The 23,698-nt window shown below is 38.6% G+C and overlaps 1 protein-coding gene across 9 annotated transcripts in view; it reads left to right on the top strand.

Moving 5' to 3' along the window:
• The window catches only part of EML4 (EMAP like 4), a 154,730-nt gene extending 132,074 nt beyond the window's left edge, over window positions 1–22,656 (top strand). For all 9 annotated transcript variants that reach the window (XM_027555109.1, XM_027555110.1, XM_027555104.1 and 6 more), the window contains 6 exons: window positions 7,063–7,151; window positions 8,536–8,633; window positions 15,177–15,264; window positions 15,908–16,006; window positions 18,844–18,974; window positions 19,868–22,656. In XM_027555109.1, coding sequence (XP_027410910.1) covers window positions 7,063–7,151; window positions 8,536–8,633; window positions 15,177–15,264; window positions 15,908–16,006; window positions 18,844–18,974; window positions 19,868–20,341 — 979 coding nt within the window. In that variant the 3' untranslated portion in view covers window positions 20,342–22,656. The remainder of the gene's footprint in view (window positions 1–7,062; window positions 7,152–8,535; window positions 8,634–15,176; window positions 15,265–15,907; window positions 16,007–18,843; window positions 18,975–19,867) is intronic.
• The last annotated feature ends 1,042 nt before the right edge of the window (window positions 22,657–23,698 follow it).

A 23,698-nucleotide genomic window follows, 5' to 3' on the forward strand; every position in this document is an offset into this window, starting at 1 on the left:
GCATATAAGAATCTCCTAAACTATAGTGGTGAACTGGTTTTCAGGAAACCACAAAAGAGTTTACTTCAGATTTATTTTGGGGGCAGCTGAACAGGTATTACAAATGCTAATATCAATGAAACAGTAGGAATAAGAGCTACCGTTTTTTCACAGTCTGATGACACACCTTGTACTAAATTATTTTCATATTTGACTTTAAATTTTAACAAGAATGCAGCAAATGTTCATTACTATCTCCTTTGCACAAACAGGAAACCCAAGACCCAAGTCACATGAGTCACTTGTGCTTGAGCTGGGATTTAACTCAGGTTCTATATGATTCAAGTTCTATATGGTTTTAAAGCTTGTCTCTTTCCAGGACTCCACCAGTACTCTTTTGAGATGTGTTTATAGTGTTTGTAGTATTACTTAGAAATGTTACAAAGAAAGTTTATCTTTGAAGGTTGAATCACTGTCTGACATAGTGTTTTAAAAGCATTTACTGTGTATAATAAGGAGTTCAACACTGAGTGAAGTAGTGCTAGAAGGACTTGAATCATTAAGACTCAACCCCTTATTGGATGCATGTACATACAGAGCCCCAGTTTTTCATGACAAGCAGATCTGATGAAACTTACTGAAGTTACTTGCTAACATTTAGTATAACTGTGAAGTCATCATTAACAAATTTAAAAGGAAAAGTTACTTAATGTAAGTGACTTAGCTAAGCCAGTTGTTTCGTCTTGGAATTGTGAGTAGGAAAAACCTTATGAATGAGAGTGATATAACTCAAAAGTGCTGTCAGTTAATTCTTTCTAGTGTAGAGTTGGGGATTATTTAAAATCTAGGGGAGATTTTATACTGTAGTTATCAGTATTCATTTTCCTGCCTTTGATTCTTAGAGAACTCTTCTTATTTATTATTATTTTTTTTGCATGGGTCTGTGAACACCTGGCTCTATTGTCTAAAACAATATTCCACGATGTAACCATTCAGATTATTATCACTGACCCTAAGCCTGCAAAAAATCACACTGAGGGCAAGAATTTTTTTTTTTTTAATACAGCACGTTATCCAAATTGTTCATGATCCAGAAAAGGTGACTAGCAACATGTTTAAAGATGTGTTCATGTCTGTATCTAGAAATCTACTTGTAATCAAGAAGTAACCACAAGTATGAATAAATTATCACAATGATAAATTTATCATTTTAAAAGATTATATTATGAATACAATTTCTAAGGGAAAAAATGAAATGCATGGCCCTACATGGACATACTGCTTCCATAACATTGCTATTCCTTATATGTTAATAGTAAAGAGTCTTTTTAACAGCTTTATTGAGATATCATTCATATACCTTAAAATTCACCCTTTTAAAGTATACAGTGCAGTAGTTTTCAAGAAGTTCACAGCATTGTGGAACTTTCATCACAAGCTACTTGCAGAACATTTTCATTAACCCTGAAAGAATGTACACGATAGCAGTCATTCCTCATTATCCCCACCCACTTCCAGCCCTGAGTAACTGGTCTACCTTCTATTTCTATAGGTTTGCCTCTTCTAGACATTTCATATAAATACAATCATATAATTGTGATTTGTGACTAGTTTGCAGAACATTTTCATTAACCCTGAAAGAATGTACACAATAGCAGTCATTCCTCATTATCCCCACCCACTTCCAGCCCTGAGTAACTGGTCTACCTTCTATTTCTATAGGTTTGCCTCTTCTAGACATTTCATATAAATACAATCATATAATTGTGATTTGTGACTAGTTTCTTTCACGTAACATGTTTTGAAGGTTCGTGCATGTTGTACAGCATGTATCAGCATTTCATTCCCTTTTGTCACCAAACATCCCATTGTATGGCTGTACCTCAAATAACCATCTGAATTAATATTTCCATTTTATGACTGCTGTGAGTAGTGCTGCCGTAAGCAGTCATACACAAGCTTTCGTGTGGACAAATGTTTTCTCTTCTCTTGGGTATACACCAAGGAGTAGAGTGAACTATGTTTAAAGCATTTTAAGGAGCTTCCAAATTGTTTTCCACAACAGCTATACCATTTTACAATTCTGCCAATAAAATATAAGGGTTCCAATTTCTCTACATCCTTGCCAACAGTTGTCATTGCCTGTGTGTTGATTATAGCTGTCCTAATGGCTGTGAAGTGCTTTTTCATTGTTTTAATTTGTGTTTCTCTGATGGCTAATGATGTTGAGTATCTTTTTCATGTGTTTATTAGTTATTTATGTATAGACTCTTTAGAGATATGTTTGTTCATGTCCTGTGCCTATCTTTGAATTGATTTGTCTTTTCATTGTTAGTTGTAAGGGCTATAAATTTATATATTCTGGATATAGTACCTCATCAGATGTATGACTTGCAAGTATTTTCTGTCATTCCAGTGCTGTCTTTTCACTTTCTTTCTTTCTTTCTTTTTCTAATATTTATTTGCCTGTGTTGGGTCTTAGTTGTGGCACCCAGGGCCTTTCATTACCGCGAGTGGTCTCCCTAGTTGTTGGCATGGTGTGCAGGCTGAGTTGCCCCACAGCATGTGAGATCTTAGTTCCCCAACCAGGGCTCAAAAACAGGTCCCCTGCATTGCAAGGCGGAGTCTTAACCACTGGACTTCTAGTAGAAGTCCCTCTTTTAACTTTCCTAATGGTAAAGTTTATTGCATTAAAGTTTAAAATTTTCATATTGTCCCATTTATCTGTTCTTTCTCTTGGTCTTAAACATTTACTACAACATTTTCTTCCAAGAATTTTATAGTTTTAGCTCTTACCTTGAGATCTTGATTTATTCTGAGTTAATCTTTGTGTAGATATCCAACCTCATTCTCTGCATGTGGATATCCAGTGTTGCGGCACTGTTTTGTTTTGATTTGTTTAGCACTGTTTCTTGAAAAGACTTTTCTTGCTGCAATGAAGACTTGAAACCCTTGTTGAAAATCAGTTGACCATAACTGGGTTTCAGTCTGGATTCTCACTTATATTTCATTGATCTCTATGTTCATATTATGCAATACTGGTCTTGATTATTATAGCTTTGCATTATGTTTTGAATTGAGAAATGTGAGTCCTCCAACTTTGTTCTTTTTCAGGGTGGTTTTAGCTATTGAGGATTCCTTGAATTCTATGCGAATTTTAAGATCAGCTTGTCAGTTTCTGCAAAGAAGCCTTGATAAGGATTGTTTTCTTCTTTATAGATCAATTTGAATATGTCACTATTTTAACAATATTAAGGCTTCCAATTTATGAACAGGTGTTTTTCCATTTATTTAGGTCTTCAGTTTTCTTCAAAGATGTTTTTAGGGTACAAATTTGTACATTTATTAAATTGTACCAAAGTGTTTCACTTTCTTGATGCCATTTTTAATGAAATTGTTTTCTCAATTTCATTTTTAAAATATTCATTGCTGGTATATATAAATACAACTGCTTTTTGCATATTGATCTTGTATTACTTGAATAAACAAGCAGTAATACTTGAAATCAACAGAGAAATTACTGTGAACCTGAGTGGTCAGAGAGCACCTCCCAAAGGAGGTGGAGCTGGTCCTGCCTTGTAGGAGTTCTGAGATCTTAAGAAGGCAGTGAAGAGTTAGGAGCTCATATCAGGCAGGGGAAGTGGATTGAGCCAACACAAGAAACTATGAGCTAACTGTAATAGAACATTCCTTAAGGCCTCTTGATAGCTAAACAGTGGAATCCAAACTTCTTAGCCTGGCCTTTAAAGCCCATTAAAAATCTTTCCTTCACCATTCCAGCCAGAGTGGTTAAGTTGTTATCCTTCAGATACACCTCAACCCTTTCTGTCCTTTCTTACCTATATTCCTCTCCACCTGATTCTTACCACATTTGATACGATGAAATCCTAAACTACCCCCACATCCTCAGTGATTACTCCCTGCTCTGAAACTTCATGATCCTTCATGATCATAAAAGCAGTTGGAAAAAAGTTACAAACCTGCCACGCAGAGGATACACTTTATATGATGATGAATAATTTTTAATGCATTTTATGAACAGATATAGATTCATTTAGAGACTTTAACATGTGATAACTTTCCAGCTCTGAAATCTTATGATTCTCCTTTTGCCACTAAAGAAATCAATGTATGGTGTTTTTTTTTTTTTTAAGTCATCAAACTATGGTGGTAGTGTGTGTGGTTATTTGACTCACACTCAGATTAGTTTAAATATATGGCCAAAGATTTCCCACCTCTGATGCTGAGCAGTTCCATTTAGAAAGATCCTTTAGGCCACATAGAGCCCCATAATAATTCTTTGAAGCAGAAGCTTGGTTCCAGTGTATATACTGTAGATTAGAATGAGAGTCCAATTCAGCACAGTGAAAACTTAAATTATTTATTTGTAGAAAATTTCTTTACTTCTCCATACTCTCGTTAAGGATAGAGGTCCTGAGCTAGAAAGTCTTTTCTAAAGGTAGAATGTAAATTCATGCACTGAAAAGGGTGGGAGCCTTAAAATTATTGCTGTATAGTTTTCACAACAAAGTTATTTTAATTATTACTGAAAATTACTCGCCACAAGTGAAAGAATTAATCTCTGATAGCTTCCCACATAGCTCAGCTGGTAAAGAATCTGCCTGCAGTGCAGAAGATCCCAGTTTGATTACTGGGTCTGGAAGTTCCCTTGGAGAAAGGCATAGCAACCCACTCTAGTATTCTTGCCTGGAGAATACTCATGGACTGAGGAGCCTGACGGGCTACAGTCCAGGGGGTTGCAAAGAGTCAGATATAACTGAGCGACTAGGCGCACACGTGTACAATTCAAGAAATAGAAAAAGTAAGCAGAGGGCTTTCTGGGTGTTTTTTTTTTTTTAATTGTTGTTGTTTGTTTCTTTTTTGAGAGCTACTATCTCTCACCAGTAAATAACTCAGTTTTAGGTTCTACATATTGTATACCAACAGACATTCTGGAGGGTTTTTTTATTGCCTTTTTATTTTTTTTTCTATGTGGGATCATAGTTCCCTGACCAGGAATCAGACCCATTCCCCCCGTGCAGTGGAAGTAGAGTCCTAACCGCTGGACCACCAGGAAATTCCCTTTTTTTTTTTTAAAAAAAATTACTTTTAAAGAGAATTTTTAGAGCAGTAAAATTGTTTTCTGTTTTCCTAGGAAGATTGAACTGGAAACAATATCAGTCAAGGCTTCTTCAAAATAAAAATTGGTAATTTTAAATGCCTAAGTATAGTGAAGTGTTTACGTAAACTCATTACAAACTTAAAGCCCACAGAGCAGTGTTGTGTCTCATTGTTCTTCAGGCATGTCTGTTCACTCTTAAGTTGGAATATTTTGTTCCCTTACTCTGAAAAGGAATTATAATTTGTTCCTTCACTTGGCATCAGCTTTGGCATTTCTTGGCTAAAGAGTAGTTTTATGGTGGCAGCCATAAAAATTGATGAATGAATTACACTCTCAGAAGAAACCTGTAATCTCTGCGTACTGTCCAATTGCAATAAAGTATGTTCCTTATGCACCTTTGAAGTAGAAATGATCAAACCATGAGCCCAGGGCTTCAAAGTGCCAGTTTCCTGCTGATTGGCTTTTCATAAACTTGGATATTTACAAATAGAAGCTATTTCTCTTACCTGAGTAAAAGGCAAAATTATTAATTAGTTTAGTACCTAGAAATTTCAACCCATAACCCACAAGTTATTTGAAGGAATAGTGGTCTCTTCTCAGATATTTATTATAATGCTTCAAGATTAAAAGGAACTGTCATTATGACTCCTGCTATTGAATTTAGTGGAACTTTTCCCATCTGAATAATTAAGAACAAAACTTACTGCTCATTTGTCCCATTCAGTTCCATGAAATTAAGGTAGTGATTTTATTTTTCTAATTTTGTCCCATTCTTTCCACTCCAACCATTTCTTCCTGCACTGCATTTCAGCTACATAATTCTTACTAAAACAGCATCTGTCATGATTGAGATATTTTATATTTGTTCATTTGTCCATTCTGTAAATATTTATTTAGTGCCTGATCTGAGCCAGGCAGTCTCAACTCTGAGCTCCTCCAACTAACTGTGCCTGCTGTCTGTAACCTGCTCCTGTCCTTTATCTGTCCTTTAGTTGTCCTTCCTTAGTTCCCAGTCTTTGCTTTGTACTCCGTATCTCACCCTGCTCTTAGAAGAGGGTCTGATGAGAGTCACTTAGTATGTAGTTGGATATAAATCATTGTTTTACCTATCAAGAGGCCTTTTACATTTTGACTTTTCCTATAAATGTGATTGAAAAACTGCTTTTCAGAGAACTTAAGCGGTTGCCTATGCTGGTGTTGGGGTTATTGGAGAGGTACAGTGCCCCCTGCTGGTCCCTTGAAATCTCACCAAATGAATGGCCTGCCTTTCCCTCCCACCGTCATACTATCCATGCTGCTTCTACCTCCATGGCAGTGCAGCTGTCACTCCTCCTGCGTGAACTGCCTGTAATTCACCCTCAATGTGCAGCTCAACCCATATTCTACTGATACATCCTCCCTAAAGGTTTTTCTATGCCTATTCATTTTTATGCTATTCAATTTCTGTGCTATTCATTTTCCTTGAGTTCCTCCTACTATACGTAGTCACCATCGATGAGATTAGCACTTAATTGTGCTTTGTTTTATTTTCTTAATATAAATTTGTTTTAATTGGAGGCTAATTACTTTACAATATTGTATTGGTTTTGCCATACATCAACATGAATCCTGTGCTTTGTTTTAATTAGCTCATTTCCTTTTCCCTGGCTCTAGTGTAATTTTCAAAAACACTGATCATCTTGTCATTTTCTATTTGGACAGCGCCTCTCAAAGAGCACCCTTGGTATTTGGTGAATACCTAAATAGAAATGAGAACATGCCTAGGCCCATACGTATAAGTATATTGCATCTAGTAACATTTTACAAAATGAATTCATCCTTCATTAGAAAAGGGTAACATGTCCAGCTTTAGGGCATTATTTAAAATTTCTTTTTAAAAGGAGAAAAAAGTCAGCAACCATTTTTTTTTTTCTATAAATGCTAATGTCTGAGGAAAATTTTGATTTTTTACTTCCTAACAGGTGGTTTGTTCTGGATGCAGAAACCAGAGATCTAGTTTCTATCCACACAGACGGAAATGAGCAGCTTTCGGTGATGCGCTACTCAATAGGTAGGCAGATTTACTCCCACTCCAGGGGGCATTTACGGCTTTTCTCAGCAATTGCATATTTTCACGTCCAATAATGCTGACTACTTTTTTCTCTGCTCTCTAAAGTTGCTAAGTATTGAATATGTTACCCCAACAGTAGGTTTAATTCTGCTGTAGGAAACTGCAAAAGATCTGCTAAAGTTAAACAGTATTCTGAATCATCAAGCAAACATAAATTTAGAACAAACTGTTAAAACTGCATTTGCAGTTGAAAGCAGAATACAGAGCAATCAAATACCTTTTTTTTTTTTTGAACTCCACCTACTTAGAATTTTGAATAGGTATTAGGCTGAATGTTAATAAATTTAGCAATCTTTTCTTTGTATATAAGAGGATATAAAACAAATTATAATATTCAAAGAATACAAATTTTATAGGCCCTTCAAGTTCTTTAAAAAATCTCTCTAGTTTGCTTTTCACTGTTTACATAGGAATGATTGGTTTGTTAATTAGATAAAATACCCAGCAACTCGTTACAAGAATGTGATCAATTCATTTAGCTACTTTGAATAATTCTTTTCTATTTTATTCAGAATATTTATTAAGTTTCCAACACCTTTTTCCCTGTATTAATATGGTTTTAATCCACACAGTTCAAGTGACATTTTCTTGTATTCAGAAATATATTCCAGTAGTTGTTGGATCAGTGTGAAATCGAAATGATCTTTTTGATGGCTTCTAAGTCATTTCAAAGGAAGCTGAGAATGCTCTTCTCTCTGTTGAACAAGGAAGGAAAAGTATTTGCTTTGAGGTATAAGCTTGGCAAGAGTTATTCTGAAGAAGAAAAGTTTACCTTTTCTGTTTTAGTTTGGCTTTTTTCAGTGCTATAATAGCAAATAACTGCTCAAATGTAGCATTTAAAACCCCAAGATCAAATGAACTTTATTGACTGTCTGTTATGTGATTACAGTGGAGGAGACGATAGAAGAGAACATGGTCCCTTCCCAAGAGAACCTACCCCATAACTGGAGAGATCACATGTCCTCGGTTGAAATGAACAGTTGTACACTCAGCTTGCTATATGAACCCTGTATACTTAAACCTATAAAACCAGGTTAACCTCCTTGGGCCTAGTCTGTAGCTAACTGGAAGGAGGTGAAGCTGAGGTCCGAGTCCAAGGCCCATGGAGCATTTCCTAGAAGGGATTGTGCACTTGACTAGATGACCATTTGGTTTCAAGTATGTTTAGTGATGGAAGAAGTCATTCATTAAATACCAAATAATAATTAATTTGATGAGATTTAACATTTGTAAAATGTCATTTGGTATCGGTCCAGTAAAGTGATGGTAAATAAACCTGTCATTGTATTTCTCTGTTCGACATTTTTTTCCTGTTTCATTCTAGATGGCACCCTCCTGGCTGTAGGATCTCATGACAACTTCATTTACCTCTATGCCGTCTCAGAAAATGGAAGAAAGTATAGCAGACATGGAAAGTGCACTGTAAGTAGTGAAGGGAAATAAATTGACCTATAAAATTGTTGGAAAATTTCACTTCGTAAAAAGAGTTAAATGTTTGCATTGATGTATCACCTTTAAACTTAGCAGATTGAAACTTCGGTCTTTATCTTTGAAAATTGACATTACCTGACAGCAGAATTTTGCAGTGCCCTTGAAGTTCTAGAAAGATTTCTTCTTTGATGAAAGTTTAATACTTGTCTCTCTCTGACTGCTAGTTTTAATGCAGTTTCTGATATCAAAGCTATTTCCTTAGGAAATCCTTAGAAAATAATGCTTCTTTAAGATGAAGTGAGTCAGGAATGGAAGGGTATCTCTCAGGTTTTAAGTTCAGTGTCCCATGATCCTACCCATCCTCGACACTGCAGTTTCGTTTTCTTGTGACCTCTGTAGCACTAAACAGAACATAATTTATATGAAGAATAGAAGCATACTTTCTTTAGTTTATTGCGTTTCTGATTGATTAGTTTTATCATTGTAAGATGAAATTTAGGTTCAGTTACAGACATACTGAGTATGTATCTTATCGCAGGCAGTTTGCTAACTCAGGAAGCGTTCCAGGCACTGGGAATACGCCTAAGATTTGTTCATTGTCCTCTAAAAGTACATATTCAAACTGAGGACAGAGCAAAAAAGGCAGGAGGTATAGCGTAGTGCTTATGGGGATAAACTTTGGATTGAACTACCTGGATTTTAACTCTCATTTCACTACTCAAGTGTGACCTTGGGCAAGTTATTTAAAACCTTCTACTTCAGTTTTCTCATTTATAAAGTGAATTTAGTAGTGCTTTCTACTTCACTGGATTGAAACAAGGCATATAAAATACTTGTAATAGTGTTTGGCAAATAAATGTACTCAATATATGTTAACTATGGTTTTTATAGAAAATGAGGTGGTTTGGTATCATGTTAGCAGTCAGTTTAGGATTAGCAAATTACTTGATGAGTTAGTAGGACAGATTCTTCAACAGTCTTTACCACAGAAGAGTTTTAGGGTAGTGAATAAAAGAATGAGTTTTTAAAAGCAAATACATAAGTAAAACCCAGGCCATTTACTATTCAGAGAAGAGACTTACTGCCTTTTTTGGTTTATTTTCTTTTTTCTTGAGGAGGGAGCATATTTTGTACCATGTGCCAAAACCAGGCAATAAACTGATCTATAAGCAATCTTGTAATTTTATAATTTACCCAAAATATTTTTATTGACTTCGACAAAAATTATGAATCGATATCCATTAATTTATTTAAATTATGTCTTTTAATCAATTTATTATCTTAATAGTTGGGATATGGAATAGTAGAGTAATCGTGTATCATTGTATATAGCATGATCAAATGTTCCACTGAAAGGGATTTGCAGACTACTTAAGTTTACCCTACCAGGCACCAGAATTTTCTTAATTATTTTTTACCCCAGCCTGTTTTTAAAAGTCCATGTCTTAATAAGTAGAGTATTATTAAATATAATGTAATCTTGTGGAATCATAAAATTCTACAGTAGCACGTTAGCTCAGACCTCATTTTACAGACCAAGAGCCTGAGTTTCAGTCTTCAGAGAAGGTAAGTGGCTTGTCCTGATCGCATCTTGACATAGTGGCTGATCTGGGGCCTGAACCCTGTTCTCCTGACTCTTAGTAGAGCAGACTTCTCGAGGTACAAAAATGCCTCAGATCTGTTTATGTGTGTGTTAGTGTGCTCTGCTCTTACAGCTCAGCACCTGATGCAGAAAGAACAGCGTGTGACCCTGGCAGTGAGATGACCTTGGAAGTGTTGAGAAGTGGCAGGTTTATCAATTGCATGACACTGATTTAGCCTTCTCCAGTTAGACAGCTTGTATCTTCAGAGCATATGAAAGTATTATGTTGAAATATCTTTAAGAACTGTGGAATTTTATGATACTTTTTGAGGCTATAATGAAAGGCTCAACTACTCTGCTTTTCTAATTATCTTCTGTTCTGTGCTTTGCTTCCAGCTCTCACTTCTCCTTGCTGTCTGCTTCCACCAGCTGGTCTTATAACCTCATGTCTGCTTTTATCTGTTGTCTGCTATGATATAGGACAGAGAAAAGGTTGGGCTAATGCTGCCTGGCCACTTTCTAGGTTGCAACTTTAGGCAAGTTAATTTCTGAATCTTAATTCTTAAAATTGGAGATTATAATAGTTGCTACTTTTATAGGATTGCTGTAAAGGTTTTAAATGTGGCAACTGGACCTACTCTTGAAGTTCCAAACACAAATGCTGTTTTCTATTTTGTTTCCAGTATTTCCTGTTGTTACTAGTTAACATTTAAGTGACCCTATAGCTTCAGAAACATACTGGGCTTAGAACTTTAGGAAGTGTCCCTGTACTAAATTATAAGCAAGCAGCTGAAACTGTCCCTGAGTGCCAACATAGTAGCTTTCTGTTTGACTCAAATTCCCGCATGCCTTTTAACACTGCTACTCCAAGATTTGAGCCCAGGAGAGAGAGTGTGTATTCAAGTTGCAGTGATGTACTAAAAAAGCATTACAAATAGGTAAGAATTGCTGGTAAATGTTTCTTTTTTGGTCAGGATTTTGGTAAATGAAAATATATATACAAAGAGAAGAGTAAAAGACTTTTAAACTGTCTACCTGGAAATCACCAAGAAAATTACCCATAACACTAATGCTGTATATATTTCAATATTACTGTAACAGGAATTCTATTGCAATCATTTGTGGCTTAAACAAATGGGGGTTATGTTCTCATTTAAAAGAAGTCACCGTGGACTCAGGATTCTTCTTTCTATTCCCATCATCCTCAGTATGGTGCTGCTGGAATTCCAGTCATCATATCCTGGTTCCAGGAAGAATCAGAGCAAGGGGAAAAAAGACATTCTTCCTCCTAAGTCAGTTCTAAAGTTTCCCTAGTAGCCCCACACAGTGACTTCTGCCACCCATAACTGCAAAAGAGGTTAGCAAATACAGGGTTTTAGCTGGGCACTGAAAAGGAGAGATAGTGGAATGGATAAATATACTTTACATATCTACACTCTGAAGATTGAGTTAGAAAGGCTGATCCTCTGGAAATTCACTTTCTCTCAAACCAGCAAAGCACATCAAAAATGTAATGGGGAAAAAAATCCTAATTGCAATAATAACAAAAACTGTAGATGCTTTGAGAATAGACTTAGCAAAAAAAGCACAGGAAGCTATGTGAAACATGGCTGAAATACAAACTAAGAACTGAAAAATAGACATAACGTATTTCTGGAAGAAAAGACTTGACAAAATACTGTTCTCTCCAAATTAGTCTCTAAATTTGATGCGCTCTTACTTAAATTTTCATGATATTTATGAGCTTGATAAAATGGTTCTAAAGTTCATCTGAGATTTTCCATATTATAAAACTATCACAGTTGGCTGGGAATAGGTAGATAGACTAATGGAACAGAGAAGAGAGTCCAAAAACAGATCTCCGTTCATATGGAAATTTACTAGAATAATACAAGAGGTATTTCAAATCAGTAGAGAAACAGTGGGCTCTTCTCAGCCTGCACTGTCCAGCATCACAGCTACCTACCACAGCTTTCTGAAAGTGACTACAGTTCCGTCCCCTGGGAGCACGGGCCACATTTTGAGTACTCGGGAGCCGCAGGTGCTGGCTGCTGCTGCATTGGACTGCACAGTACACACGTTTTCATCACTGCAGAAAGAAAGGTCCATTGGATGTCACTGCCCTAGATAGTGAGGGGGCACCTGCTAAGTTGCTTCAGTCGTGTCTTGACTCTTTGCAACCCTATGGACTGTAGCCTGCCAAATTCCTTTGTCTGTGGAATTGTCCAGGCAAGAGTACTGGAGTGGGTTGCCTCCAGGGGATCTTCCCCACCCAGGGGAACCTGTGTCTCTTATGTCCCCTGAATTGGTAGGAAGGTTCTTTACCACCAGTCAGGACCTGTTAAATAATAGAAAATGGATTCTTTGGGGAGTGTCATTGGGCTCGCTGAGAATCAGATCCCTCAACACTTGGCACCTGTTGAAAAACTGCCACGAGCTTTTCGAATATCCAAACCAAGAAAGCCCCCTGTTACAAATCTGCTTCATTGTCAGACTTGCCATGGCACCCTACCCCCCAGCATCCACCTGGACACCTACTTAGGAAAAATTTAATGCCTTGTGAACTCAAGGCCTCGGTACTTTTTTTGAAAACTCGTCAGGTGATATTAATCTACAGCCAGGGTTGCAAAGCACTGATGTAGGTGATGACATTCTGTGTGATTAACAAAAGATTTAGCTGAAATATTTCAGACTTTTCCAGAGTGTACTGTCAGGCACCATCACTTGCGGTGGTTACTGTGGTTACACCATTCAGCTGCTTAAAGGCGCTAGTGACATACCAGCTTAGAAGACTCTTGTTTCTCTTCTGGGAGGTATACTTATTTGCTCCCAACCATGTCTTGCCTATGGGGGGACATTTGAGGGGGTCTTCCCCCAATGTATGTATGCATGTATCTTTAATGGCCTGTGAATTAGATGAGACAAGGACACTCTGAAGTGGAATCTGGGAAGGCAGCATCATAGATTCCTAGCTGAAAGTCACATCTCATCTTTGCTTCTTTATTGGACTCCATATCAGGGGAAAAAAAATACTTTGTTTTCTAGTATGAATTGATAGCTTTCTAAATTTGGGGGCTTTTCCTACTCAAGTTCTTTCTGAAAATACTTGATATTTAGATTTTTTTTACCATCTAAATACATCGTGTCCAACACAGATGTGAATTAAATGAATGTTATGTATCCATACAATGCTTTTGATTCTTTTCTAAGTAATACTATTAAAGTCTCTTCAGAGAGATTCAAACAGTATTTTTAAGCACTATGTTAGGAGGAATGCTTCCTGGAGGACAGTACTTTGCCGTGATTGGTTAAATCCTTCATTCACGTAGTGCCGGTGTTCTTATCTTAGAAGCTTGGCCTCTCTGGATGCCAGCCAGGCACCAGATTGATGAACCCTGTGAAGAAGATCTGTGTGACCCCGTCCTCCTGGGCCATATTCAGAAAATATCCACAAACCGTATATATCTTACTGGCATTGATTTCTTGTAAAGTTGGGAGGTCTCCCACATGCCTAGCAAGTAATTCCTAACCTGTTTGCTGACATACCACCTAACCTCCAGTGACTTCAGGAAGCTTCATGGTTCCCAAATTCACGTAAATTCATTTAGATGTATAAATTTGGGTATTTTCCATACAGCACTGTGGTGGATTATAGTGCCAGGGAGGTTAAGACATGTCACTGAACTGCTGAAGGCTCCTGGAATAATTAAAATACTCTGTGTAAGTCATTAAAAAGTATTTTGAATTTATTAACTTTTTAAAAAAATTTCTTTTTGGCTGTGCTGGGTCTTCGTTGCTACATGGGCTTTCCTCTAATTGTGGCTGCCGGGTGCTGTTCTTTGTTGCAGTGCTCGGGCTTCTCGCTGCAGTGGCTTCTCTTGTGGAGCACAGGGTCTAGGCCACGTAGGCTTCAGTAATTGCGATTCCCAGGTTCTAGAGCACAGGCTCAGTAGTTGCAGCGCATGGGTTTAGTTGCTCCGAGGCATGTGGGTCTTCCAAGATCAGGGGTTGAACCCATGACTCCTGCATTGCCAGGTAGATTCTTTACCACTGTGCCACCAGGGAAGCCCCTGAATTTATTAACTTTAAAAATAAAAACCATGTGAGCAGAAAGCTAGTAATGCAAAAAGTACAATCAAAATTATCAATAAGTTTTAATACAGAGCATAGGAGATAAGTGATTTTGAGTCTCTGTTGGCTTTACTGTAAACTGTAAGACCTTTGTGATTTATCTGCAGTAGTTTATTGAAAATCATCAAATGCTCACATGTGAAGCCAGCATAATATGGCACTTGAGTAATTTTTTTATTTGAATTCCCAGTGTTAGTAAAACCTAAGCAGAAAAAGATCCATCTTTTTGTATAGTCAGATAGATGATTAATTATTGGATCCAGTTGATCAGAGGTAGTGTGCTATTGGGGAACTTTTCCCCCAGCATCTTCTTTGGAGATAGGGGTTTTTTTAGATCTCCACATGCCATGGGTACTCAAGAAACAGACCAGGAAAATTGTACTCTTCTTGTATACAACCTGGAACCAAGATTTCATTCTCAAAAATGAAGTCACTCTAATTAGGGCCACTAGTGACTTGAAATAAGGCCCGAGGTTGTAGTGTCTGTTTCAGCGCCTTCCGAGACTGTCTTCCCTGGAAGTGCAGCGCTGGTAGTGCTCGGGGATGGCATCCAGGTGGAGGCACCAGCAGGATACTCCCAGGTTCCGAGTGCTTACCCTTCCCACTGTGGTCAGTTCTCTTCAGTCCCACAGTTCTGGCTCACAACCAAAGACCTGCTCCAAACCATAAGCCTCATTTGGTTCCAGAGGCTGTGATACTGCTCTACTCCAGGAATTCCCAGTGAATGGCTACCAAGAAGACAGTCTTGATTAACTGTGAGACTACTTATCATTCATTCAGAACTCTAAACACATTCTAATGATTGATGTGTTACTTTCTAGGGACATTCCAGCTATATCACACACCTTGACTGGTCCCCAGACAACAAGTATATAATGTCTAACTCGGGAGACTATGAGATCCTGTACTGTAAGTATGAATGCTCACATACAGCTGAGGTGTGTCTGTCAGGGGGTAGTAAAGAGCAGGCTCCATGAAGTCTGAAATGTGCAACGCTGCACAGTGGCCCCTCTAACCTGACAAAGCACGTGCTGCTCAAAGCTGACCAAGGACTGAGAATCTCAAAGAAAGTAATCAGTTCATTCAAATGTCATGAGAAATTACTCAGGGAGACTGATCCTGCTCTGGATGGTTCTGTATTTAACAGCTCTTCCTGGAGACAGGAAGGAGTATAATGGATGGGCATTTATGCTTTTTAAAGAAAAAAGAATAACTTCGGTGGGAAAGTTTACAGTTCTGTGTCTGCGTGCATGTTCATTGCATCCAACTCTTTGCAACCCCCATGAACTGTAGCCTGCCAGGCTCCTCTGTTCCTGGAGTTTTCCAGGCAAGAATACTGGAGTGGTTTGCCGTTTCCTACTCCAGGGGATCTTACTGACCCAGGGATCTAAAACCATGGTAAACACTTTCTTTTCCTTTCAGCTCTGTCTTAATATGTTTGAGTGTATGGATTATAAATACAAGTAAACATGGCTAGTTTGAATCAAGATGCATTTTCAAATCCATTTGTACACAAGCACTATGAATATACTTCCTGTTTCTAAATTTAAAGGGGACATTGAACATGGCTGCAAACTAATGAGGAATCGATCAGAATGTAAGGACATCAATTGGACGACATACACCTGTGTGCTAGGCTTCCAAGTCTTTGGTAAGGATGTTGCACTTGATGGGAAAAGTCGGTCTTGTGTGGTTTTTATGTGTAATACTTAAATTTCTAAATGAAAGATAGTCTGCATGTATTCTTTTATTTCTTATTGAAGTACAGTTGAATTACAATGTTAATTTCGGCTGTCTAGCAGAGTGACTCAGTTATTCATACACGTACATTCTCTTTCATATTCTTTTCCACTGTGGTTTGTTCCAGGGTATTAATACAGTTCCCCACGCTGCACAGTAGGGCCTTGTTGTTTATCCATTCTGTACGCGCCTGTTTGCATCGGCTAACTCCATGCTGCCAGTCCCGCCCTCTCACACCCTGCCCCCTTGGCAACCACGACTGTTCTGTGTGTCTCTGATTCTGTTTCATAGACAGGTTCAATTTGTCATATTTTAGATTCCACATATAAGATATCATAATAGTGTGTGTCTCTCTCTGACTTCCTTCATTTAGTACTACATGTGTTCTTTCGTGTTAACTGCTATTAATGTCCAATTCAGAGAAGTTAAATACATTAGGACTGAACCAATACAAGGTTTGTACCAATACAAGGTTTGTTCTCTACAGAATCCATTGGTCCCTAATAAATATAAGACAATTAAAAAGGAAAGGCATTTACATAATATTATGGATTGCCTTTCACGTTTTTTCCTCCAGGTGAAAATTGAAGCTTTCAAATTAGTAAAAATCATTTTCAAAATAACAGCTTTATCATCACATACCATATACCACGTGTACAATTTGGTTATTTCAGCATATTCACCAGATTGTGCAGCCATCATCACTGTTGAATTTTAGACCATTTTCATCACCCAGAAAGAAATTCTCTGTCCGTGAGCACTCACTCCCCTACCTCACCCTTCCACAACCTCCCAGCAACCACTGATCTCCTTTTTATAATGATTCTCATACTCAGGACAGTTCATATAAATGGAATCATACAATATGTGATGCATAAAACTGGCTTTTCCCTTTAGCACAAGGTGTTCGGGGTCTGTGTGGTAGTGTGCATCGGTGCTTCGCTGTGGCTGAACACCCCCGTGCGCAGCTGTTCCGCACTATTCATCATCAGTTGAGGGACGCTGAGGTCGATTATAAATAATGCTGGCATGAACAGTAACGTACAAGCTGTAGTGTAGACGTGTTTTCATTCTCTTGGGTGTATACCTACGAGTGGATTTGCAGGCTCGGATGGTAATTCTTTGTTAACCTTTTGAGGAACTGCTGGACTGCTTCCCACAGTGGCCGCACCATTTTCCCTCCTGCCAGCAGCGCAACAGGGTTCTTTCTCTGTGTGGCTGTCGGGAGCTGGTTGGTCCTTTGCATGTGGGTGTCCGGCTTTCCCACTACCATTGGTTGACATATGAAGGCATTCTCAGTAGATGTTATTTAAAGATAAAACGTGGAGATCATTCCTAATACAATATTTTGAACATTTCTAGAAATCTGTCCTTTGACAATTTTCTCAGTCTTTGCAAGACTGTAGGATTCCTTCTAAGAAAGTTAGGATTAAAAAGAGATGGTATCCTCTGTAATTAGAATACTTAAATGGATATGGCACCAGTACCTAAAGCAGTACCCAAAATAGGAGGGTTTTTCCCTTATCAGTGTATCTCTGCCTTCTGAGAGCTGGACTCTGTCCACCCTGGTGGTAGATCTGAACGTTTCTTTATGCAGTGTGCATTAGAAAAAATAATCCATTATAGGTACTTGTTCTAAACTAACTGCTATAGAGATGTAGAAGCCAACTAAGTAAGCTTGGAAGAAATTAAAATAATCCTGACTAGTCCGTAAACAAATTCATTATTCTGGGTGAAGCTGAAGCAGTGGCCAATAGGTAGTAACTTACCTAGTTATTTTAATGAAACAATATTTAATTTACTTATTAAGAGATGTCAATTACCAGTTAACGTATTAACTAGAGACAATATTAATACATCTTTTGTTACTCAAATGTTATTGACCAGAGATGTTTCAGTATTCACTTACCTAACAAATCATTGGCCACAGGCATTAGTTTCTGCAAAAATTACCTGGTCAATAATGTGTTAAGTGTTTTGTCTTTACCAAAATTAACCCCCCTCAAAAAAAAAACTGTTCTCTAGAGCAGTATTGAACTAGAGGAGGCCAGCTTCTCAACTCTTACATACTATTTTTAGTCAAGTAGGGATTTGTGCTGATCGTGTTGAGCATCACCAGTGCCTCAGGATGACTCAGAATAGTTAAATTTGCTGTGTCGGCTTTTGGGCGTAAATCATGGTTCCAGGGAAACTCTGTGGATAGCGTGACAGACTAGTGGGGTATGACCTATGCATTTCCATTAAGGAAGAAAAAGTTTGGTTTTTGTTTTTTTTTTAAAGTGCCTGCCTGAAAAGGAGCAGTGAAAAAATATGTAAATTTGCAACTGCCCAGAGTCCACGTTGCAGAATTAGTGCCCACGTTGCTTCTGCACTCTGGTACAGAAGTAACTAAGAATTTCCCCTCCAGCTAGAAACTTTGAGGAGCTTATTGTCCAGTTGAGACAAGCTATATTTATTAGCCCCACCTGCTGGTTACTAGTGAGTACTTTGAGTCTTAAAGTCTTAAATTTTCAATCTTGAGGTTATTTCAGTTTAATTATTATTAGTTAGATTTCAGAAAAAATTTCATTTGAATGAAGTATTGAGGCACTAAGAAATCCATAAGGGAAATTTAGCAGCTAAGAGTCTGAACACAGATGAAAATTAATAAGTTTCTAAAATAAACATATGTAGCGTGGCACTTGTATTTTTCAGACTAATTTTTCTAACACTGCACCCCCCGCCCCCCACCATGTTTCCATATCAAAGGTGTCTGGCCAGAAGGATCTGATGGGACAGATATCAACGCGCTGGTACGATCCCACAACAGAAAGGTGATCGCTGTTGCTGATGACTTTTGCAAAGTCCATCTGTTTCAGTATCCCTGCTCCAAAGCAAAGGTAAAACCAACTTTATAAAGACTAGTGTTATATTTAGGGCCCTTTGTTTGGGGGATAATGTTGTGTCGATGGTGGGAAAGTATTTGTAGACAGGCTGCTAATTACTCTCCATGATGCTAGAGTGCACAGGGAGCACGAACAGGGCCATCTGTGAGCGTCCATGCAGGCAACACTCGTCCTTTCCTTCATTGTGGTAAAAGAGAAGACACTTGATGACATGTCACTCGTTTGGTTTTTTTTTCATTTTTATGTCTTAGCAGTTTTATGTTTCTTCTAAACATATTAAAATATTTTATTTTTGATACACGATCAACATTATAAGACTCCTAAACCATCTATAATCCTACCAACCTAGTAAATTGTCCCCTTGTCATCTCAGTAGAATAGTCACTAAACTCTTAACAAGTATACCAACCTGACATCAGAAGAGACATTTTTTAAACACAGTCTAAAAGCACAGCTGTCCAGTTCCTTTGTTTCCCACATGCTCTGCTGCTGCTAAGTCGCTTCAGTCGTGTCCGACTCTGTGTGACCCCATAGGCAGCAGCCCACCAGGCTCCCTGTCCCCGGGATTCTCCAGGCAAGAACACTGGAGTGGGTTGCCATTTCCTTCTCCAATGCATGGAAGTGAAAAGTGAAAGTCGCTCAGTTGGTCTGACTGTGTGACCCCATAGATGACAGCCCACCAGGCTCCTCCGTCCATGGGATTCTCCAGTCACACATAATAGGTATTAAAAGGAAATTGCTGCTAGCTTTATTCTTCAGTCAATGATTTGTGGTTTTTTAGCTTGTTTCACAAGCTGAATTGACCTTCCTAACCTAGTCTCCCCCATTGCTGTAAGTAGGCATGTAGGGAATGAATTTAATTTTGCTGTCTGATTTATTTCATGTAGGCTCCCAGTCACAAGTACAGTGCCCACAGCAGCCATGTCACCAATGTCAGTTTTACTCATAATGACAGTCACCTGATTTCAACTGGTGGAAAAGACATGAGCATCATTCAGTGGAAACTTGTGGAAAAGTTACCTTTGCCTCAAAATGAGACTCTAGCGGATCCTACACTCACCAAAGCCCCTCCCTCTTCCATCGAGAGTGTGGTGCAGTCTGATACCCCCACTCCGCCTCCTTCCCAGCCCTTAAATGAGACAGCTGAAGAAGAAAGTCGGATAAGCAGTTCTCCCACACTTCTGGAGAACAGCTTGGAACAGACCGTGGAGCCCAGCGAAGACCACAGTGAGGATCAGAGTGAGGGGGGCAGCGAAGACCTCGGTGAGCCTGTTTATGAAGAGCTAGCCAATGAGCTAAGCGAGGAGCAGAGCAAAGCCGCCCTTCCCGGGGACCAGCAAGACCCCTCATCCCTGTCCTAACACCAGGACTTCAGTGCGATTCACTTTTTCCTTCAACTGCATGATAGCAGAGTTCAGATAACATGCCGAGAAGTGATGAAGAATCACTATTGATGGAGTTTTGGTTTCCACGTAATCTGTTTTCAACAATCTCATCTTCCGTCTCTTAAATGCAGTCAACCTAAAGGTTCGGTTTGACGTGTGTTGAAAATTAACCAAACTTAATAGTAGGAAAAGACTGAAACATTGATTATGTCTCAGAAATTACTGTGTATGTGAGTAGTATGATGTAAATACTGGAAACAAAAACAGCAGTTGTATAGATTTAAAAATAAACCCCTCGTTATCTGAACAGGTTTCTTCAGGAACAGCCAGAGGCATCACAGACACTGTCGCTCATCTGTTCATCTACTGGCTCAGACTGTGCTTTTTTTTTTCCTGATGCTGAAAATCAGAAAAACAAAAACCAAAAAAAACTCTCACTGAGACCCTCCCACCCCAGATATCTAGTGGAAATTTTTAGTTAACGAAAACTTCAGTATCGCTCTGAGCAGTGGTATGGCCTTCCTGAATAATAACACCATTTTCTCATGCTGCCAGCAGACGTCCAGACGTGCTTGTTAGTCTACTATGTAGGTGCTGCCTTTTCTAAGTCAGAGTGAGGAACAGTCCCTGAACTTCCTGTGTGCAGATCTATTTTATCTTAGAATTAAGAAAGCAGTGGTTTGTTAAAGAGCTGTTAATGTATATTAAACCATTGATGCTCAGAAATAATGGATTCTGCCAAGGATCCCTTTACTGGCCTAAACATTTTCAAGTGAATGGAAGAAAAAAAAACCACATGCCTATAAAACGAAACTTGGCTAATTTTAGCTTAGCCTTCATCATAATTTGTTCCCTCAATAACAAATATTAATACAGTAAGTTTAAATGATTAAATTGGTGCTTGAAATCCATTGGTTTAGTTGTAATTTTTATACAGATTGAGGGATAAAATAACAAATTGCAAATTGTTTTTTACAGAAGTGTGACAGTAGTCACAGTGATTTTTTATAAATTGCATACTTAATAGACTTCCTATATATATGGTGATTTTATCTGGTGGAGTTGCTTTAAGCCTTGCAGTTCTGAGTGACTATCCTCTGCTACTGGGGGCAGTGCATGTATTTTTATGCAGTGGATAGTTTTGGTTTTTTGTTTAAGTTTTGTCAGACAATTGTTTTTCTTAAGTATGTGTTTCCTATTTTCAAAATAATTACTGACAAATATGCATTTCCTATATATTTGTTTCTACTTTGATTATAAAAAGACTTATTTTTTAACTTGCTGCATTGTTTGATATCTTTTTGTTGTTGTTAGATCATGTTTAGAAACTTCAGATGAGTTCAGAAGTCTTAAGTATGCAAGTGTTTACGTGATTGTGCCATTCCAAAGTGCTTCAGAACTGTCATTCCCTTCTGTCTTCTCAGGAGTAATACAAGTCAGGTATTTCATCATCTGGTAACATACAGACTCCCGTGAACGCCCAAGGACACTCACCACATTTGTATTCAGATGCTGTATGTAGGGTGTGGGTGTGTGTGAAGGGGTGAGTGGGTGTAGACACTTACTCTGTGTGTCTCTATAAGAAGATACGTGCCACAGTGAAGATACTCAGTGTGTATCTCTGTGTATAGATATATGTTGTGTATATCTCTTTCCTTTTGTTTACAACTGTTCAGAAAAAAAACCTCAAAGCAGTTCTCTTCACAAGAGAGACTCCAAGCAACCCATCATTTTTCAGTATGTTTATACATAATTATCAGAGGGCAGCAGCAGTATCAGGCATATATTTTTGCCTGTTAGCTGTGGTGATTGAATCATCAGGTCAGCATGTGCTAGACCCTGCAAAATAATAGGAGATGAACAAGTAATTCTAGAAGAAGAAAAAAGCATTTTGTAAAGTACCTGGGGGATACCGCTCTCCATGATAAGCAGGGAGTGTATCTGGGGATATCAGTCACCTTTGGGGTTGCTGTGTACAATGAAATTTATATTCGTGATATTTGTGATATCTTGGGTGGTAGTTTCAAAAAGACACTACTAATACGCAGAAAGCGTTCCAGCTCTCTATTGCTGGCAACTACTGTTTAACAGTCAATTAAATCTGTGATTATGGTTGGAAGTGGGTGGGATTATGAAATTGTAGATGTTTTTAGAAAAACTTGTGAATGAAAATGAATCCAAGTGTTTTATGTGAAGATGTTGAGCCATTTCTATCATGCATTCCTGTCTTATGACAGAAAAATTTGAAGATTAAAAAATAAAATAATCAAAATGTTTCATTTGTCTCTCTAAATGTGTCTTGAGTCTTTCTTCCTTTATGCTGCTAATTTCATCCAGTTATCAGGAGACACGACAGACAGTTCAGAAGGACACATTTATCATTTGACCACCGCCGCTATGGATACAGCCATTCTGGTGGGGACAGACTCCATCTCATAAAGCTAGAGGAAATTACTTGTGATTTACGCTTCCATTTAATAGGCAATAGCTTCGTTTTAATTTATCTCATGTCTGCACTCACTCACATGTTTACATTGGGTGATCCTAGCTACCTGCCTCCCCAGTGTCTGCCTGCGGGAAGCCCTTGAACTCAGCATCGCGCTTTCTCCATCTCTCCTGGGTTGCTTAGTGGCACGTCCTCTGCACACCGCAACCATAAAGTAGCTGCTGCACATTTTTCTTTACGAAGAATTAAGTATTCCATACATTTCCCAGTTTTACAGTCATGGAAATGATGGGGTTTTCATCATCACCTTATTCATCTGTGGTGACTGAATAGTATGTTCACAGCCACACACACACACACACACTAACCTGTGAGAGGCGTCCTGGGCCAGCAGTTCCTCTCCACCAGTTCTGAGACACAGTGGCTGGCAGGCAGCAGAACAGACGCACTAAACAATGTGATTTTTCTGACAAGGACAGGTTTCTAGGACAAAGGAGACAGGCTGAAGAGCAGGTATGCTGGCCGTGAGCGGAGCAGAGCTGCTGCCCGAGGAGTCTCTGCAGCCAGAGCCCCTGACGCCCCAGCCTCATAAAGCGCACGGGGTGGGCTGGGGTTCAGGAACAGGCCCACGTTCACTCACCAATGACCTCACGCCAGGACGCCATGTGCTGTAACTCCAAAGCTGGAGCCTCTTCCACTTACACTGGGAGAAAGACATTCTTTAGAAATAGGGAGGAAGAAGCAAAGGATGAGGGTGAAGAGTCACAGATTTTGGAAAGGAGATGGGGCAACGTCAGAGGCCCTATGTCATCTCAGTCCGCAGTCCAGGGGAGGACGCTACACGTCTGTCATCATCACAGAAACAGGCTCTGCTGAAGAAGCTGCCT

This window comes from Bos indicus x Bos taurus, chromosome 11 (genome assembly GCF_003369695.1).
Source record: "Bos indicus x Bos taurus breed Angus x Brahman F1 hybrid chromosome 11, Bos_hybrid_MaternalHap_v2.0, whole genome shotgun sequence".
Lineage (NCBI taxonomy): Eukaryota > Metazoa > Chordata > Mammalia > Artiodactyla > Bovidae > Bos > Bos indicus x Bos taurus.